Here is a 4,814-nt window from a genome sequence, read left to right as displayed (position 1 = left end):
TGATACTATTATTATTAATACCATAAACATTATAATCATTATGTTAACAGCAATCACGTGGCCCAAAATACCAGCATTAGGTTACGTGATTGGGTGCTCTGACGGGTGAGTGGCTTGTAGGCTGGGCGAAACAAACATGCATGCAGTGGCAAGAATCTATGCCTGCACAGACTCCATATCATCTCTCTTTGTAGTCCTTAAGTCAGTGCACAAATAACAGCATTTTGTGATTAGTCCTTTTTCTTTAATATTCAATTTTCTGTAATACAACCAGCGGCACCAGTCATGGCTGCCAGGAATAGGATGCTGAGCAAGGAAATGGTGTTCTCTGTGGAGCCAACACTCTTCCAGTCATGGCTGACAGACTACATTCCCCATTTATTTATCCATGGAAATAATGCAAAAGCCCCTTTCTAAACCCCAAATCAGTCTAAACATCCTCCAAGAGATTTGTGCATTTTGAATATATATATATATAAAATATATATATTAAGTCTTTCCCATCACTCTTCAGCCTAAACACTCAAACACCAAGTTCACTTCGCCCCAGCCCACAGCCAGATTTCACCATAAAGTATGTACACATCAACCACCCCTAAAACCAATTTTTTCATGATTTGATGGTCACGTCATCCAGATCACAAGGGTTAAGATTACTAATAGCAATATAAGATAAGAGAGTACTTCCAAAAATCAAGGAAATGGGTAAACAGGTGAGATAGGTAGTACTAGTAATTGACTCTCTGGTGACAAAGCACTTGTGGAGCTATCACAGTGTTAATACAATAAATAAACCAAATTCACAGTGGGCATGCCAAGTACAAACATGCTGTCCCCAACAGCATTGGCTTAACTGTGTATTATCTAATTCAAACTATTAACAATCTACAGCTTATATGGACAACAAAAATATCATTGCCATAAGCTACCATCAATAATGCAAAGGGTTATAATGTCATGTCACAGATATTATGTGAAAATTCTGTCACATGACATTATAACCTCTTGCATAATAATGTCAAGTAACAGAATTTTCTGTCCTAGAATAAGAATGTTCCCCTATAGTTTCAGCCCTTTATCCAGGTATATGCAATGACCTTAAAATAGGTGATGCATGGTGAGACTTGAACTAACAAATCTGATGCTGCCTGTCATTATCTGTTCATAATTTGAAAGGATTCAGAATATCTACCCTTCAGTATCTGGTATGAGAATATCTATCTTCTCTATACAAAAAAAAATAAATATAGATCCTGAAAGTGAATCACTTTAATAACACTGTGTATATTTACCCTTTTTAGAGCTAGCTTCCATTAACAGATTCACTTTATCTAGTTCTTCCTTCAGTTCTTTGACAAGCAAATTTGACTGCTGAAGAGCTTCTGCACTTTCTTCCTCTGCCGCCTTCTTGGCACGCTCTAAACATCCATATTGCTCACTGGCCTCTTGTAAGAGTTTGCGTAATTCTTCCACTGCCTTCTCCAACTCAGTGCAACGCTCTTTCTCATCCTGGCAGGAACCTGAAGGAAAAGAGACACCATTTACAAAGTGGCAGTACCTCTCATTCCCTATTACTACTGTCTATTGCTTGTATTCACAGATACTTGTGATACCTTACATGGAGAACCAGACCAGGATCTGACATCCACCAGCCAATCACATGAAGCCAGACCAGTTCTCCATTTACAGTGTCAGAAGTGTCTCTGAACATGTGTGTATGACTTGATCATTTATTCAATCAATCACGTTCATTTTCTCTGTAAGGCCCTATCTCACACTTTTTATCAATTTTAACATTTCTGAATTTGAGGTTTTCTGCATGTATCACTTGCAAACAAAGCACCTCCCACATGAAGACAGTTGCAACTTTTTCTGTCTTGATATTGTACTATGGAAGTTCTATCCAACTAGAATGTTTTGTTATTGATAAATTAAACATAATAAGTTGATGCAAACAGAAAGTTAATATTTTAAAATATTTCTATATGCAATATACCTAATTACATCTCTTTAAAATAAAGTAATATGTATGAGAATGCTTGTATGATTCCTGGACCTCACTCAGATGGTGCCACATTTGTTTACACATACATATTGTTTGCTACCTTTTGATAGTGTGATAGGGTCAGTCCAAAGCACAAAAATTGACAGGAAAAGAGCTAGTGTGATCAATTTTTTACATTCAATTACTCATCAATTCTTTCACTCAAACATATAAAAACTAGTGTATATATAATAATAGTAATGGTAGAGTAGTAACAGCTGAAAAAGCTCTCATACCAGTACATGAAGAAGTGGCACAAACATTAGCAGAAACAGATGTAGAGCACTAGTAGTAAGAGGAACAGAAAAAAAGAGACAACAATGAAAGACACAAAACAGCAATAACTGAAGCACTTAGAAAGTACACATACATACCTTGATAAATGTCGGCAAGTTTCTTCTGTGCCACAAGCTCTTGGCGGTAAGTTTCATCTAATTTCATTTCTGATTCTCTGGAGGCATTCAAGGCGGACAAAAGTTCTTCAATCCTTTGTGATTTCTCTTCTAAGCCCTTTTGTACCCTCTCATTTTCCTCTCTCTCCACTCGTAACTGGCAAAAGCAATGAGAATATAATGATGTTTGTAATACAAATATATCAAAGAGTATATGTATGAGTATGCGTATATGTGCATATGCATGCATGTGAAAATGAATAAGAATGTTTACTTATTATAACAAGAAGAAGACTATCTTCAGTCAGGATAATCATAATATTATCACATCAGTACATAAAATTACAGAGGAAAATTGTACATGTTATAAGATCTACACTATAGAGTGAAATCATATAACTCTTGACAGAAATATAGTTCACAGACTGAATCTGTTTAATAGAAATCATGGTACTTTCAATGTTAAAAAGAGAATAAATCTTAGTTGTAATAGTGGTCATGATTTCAAGATCATCTTCGATATGATTAAAAAATTTAATAATTAACCCTCACGATCCAGGTGACGTTACGGTCCCATCATGGAAAATCTGGGGCGAGAGCCGGGTGAAGTGAACATGCTGACATTAGACAAAATAGCCATGGGATGAGTGACAGGTAGGGTGACAGAAAAGACTTGCCATGAGTGCACAAACCTCTTGGAGTGTGATCAAACTCATTTGGCATTTAGAAGGGGGCTTTTGCATTATTACCCATCGATAAACGAATGTGGAATGTAAGGTAAGCCATGACTGGAAGAGCAACAGCTCCACAGAGGATACCATTTCCATGATCCACATCATATTCCTGAGTGCTGTAACTAGTAGCATAAGTTGTATTGTAAAAAATTGAAAATTATGATAAAATAAGATATACAACACAAATAACCAAATGTTACTTTTTTGGTTGGGAGGGGGGGAGCTGAGTCATTTATTACATAGAGAAATGATATGGAGTCTGTGAAAGGAAAATAATCTATTACCATGTGGATAAAGAAATCAAAAGACAAATATGGAAATTGAAAGATAGCAAAAAGGCAAAAAAAAAATACATAAAATAACTTTGTAATTTGGAGATATAGTTTTGTCACTGCTCATGAATGTTCATATACCCCCAGCCCCCAGCCTACGCGCTGCACGCCCAGGATATTGGCCAATTACACAATTCACTGCCCGTATTTTAAACACCATGATTTCCGTGATGCAACTGGATCCAATGGGTTAATTAATTAACATCTAGTATATTTAACAGCTGCATATGTGTTGCTACAATACTCTAATACATGCAAAGTGAATTCCCCAGTATGGTGCTATATTGAAATAACCATGTCCTAAAAAAAGGTCCTCAGTGTGAAACAGAGCAAAGACAGGTTTACCTCTTCTAATTTATGGTTGAGATCTGTCTGTAATCTAAGAATAGTAGTCGAATGCTCCCTTCGTTGGTTAACACTCTCCTCCACTCTCTGTTCTAACTGCTGTTGAAGGCGATCCACCTGGCGTGTCAAGAGACTACGTTCTTGCTCTAGTCTCTTCTCTCTGTAAATATAATTTTTCATGAAAGTAATTTTCTAAGAGATATTTAGATATCAAATGGTTTTACCTTTACCAGAAAATGGTATAGTTAATCATTTCATTTATGCAATAATATTCTTGAAAGTTACTGACTTGTACTGCAGGTGTAACTCCCTGCTCCCAGCTTCTTCAGCCCTTATGACAGCTTCACATTTTGCTCGTGTTACTACTGTCAATTGTTCCTCAAGCTTTTCCACCTAAAATTAAAACATAGAAATCATAGTTATCATCATAAACAATTTGCAAAATTCTTCATTTCCACTGAAATCGGATATAGTTGACTATAGCTAATCAATTAGCAAACTATCTTCACATTGGCAGCTCTCTTCATCCTAACAACGTTTAAAGCAACTGTCCATAAAAAATGGATGTAGAGAGTTCATTCTTGATATCTGGTTTGACTTTTAGTTTCTGAGTTATAGAAACAAACATACAAATGATTCTCATGAAAAGGGGCAAATCTAGACCCAGTACAACAAGACTGGTTGTTTCTTGTCTTAGAACATTTTTTATAGTGTTTTCTATTCGCATCGGTAATTCAACACTTGTAAAAGTATCTGAAACTGACCATAAGTAATTTTTTATCATTCTAACCTAAAATCTCCCCCCTACCCAGGGACAATATCCAAAGAGTTAATTTACAAGCTTTGATCCAATACATTAGACACTGAATATACATTGACATTTTCTTTGTCAGACTTCAAAGGATTGTGTCACAACCCTCAAAGGGCTTGCAGAAGGATTGTGTCACAACCCTCAAAGGGCTTGCAG

At 36.1% G+C, this 4,814-nt stretch overlaps 1 protein-coding gene across 1 annotated transcript in view; it reads right to left on the bottom strand.

Annotated features, from left to right (window-relative positions):
• Positions 1–4,240, bottom strand: part of LOC113821023 (nucleoprotein TPR) — a gene marked incomplete at its 5' end in the record, with an annotated part of 127,021 nt that extends 122,781 nt beyond the window's left edge. Inside the window, 4 exon segments of the mRNA XM_070129821.1 lie at positions 1,293–1,520; positions 2,419–2,593; positions 3,848–4,007; positions 4,137–4,240. Coding sequence (XP_069985922.1) covers positions 1,293–1,520; positions 2,419–2,593; positions 3,848–4,007; positions 4,137–4,240 — 667 coding nt within the window.
• Between the last annotated feature and the right edge of the window lie 574 nt (positions 4,241–4,814).

Source organism: Penaeus vannamei, chromosome 14, assembly GCF_042767895.1.
Source record: "Penaeus vannamei isolate JL-2024 chromosome 14, ASM4276789v1, whole genome shotgun sequence".
Classification (NCBI taxonomy): Eukaryota; Metazoa; Arthropoda; class Malacostraca; order Decapoda; family Penaeidae; genus Penaeus; species Penaeus vannamei.
Note: the sequence above shows the minus strand (reverse complement) of the source record. Positions and strands in the feature narration are given on the sequence as shown.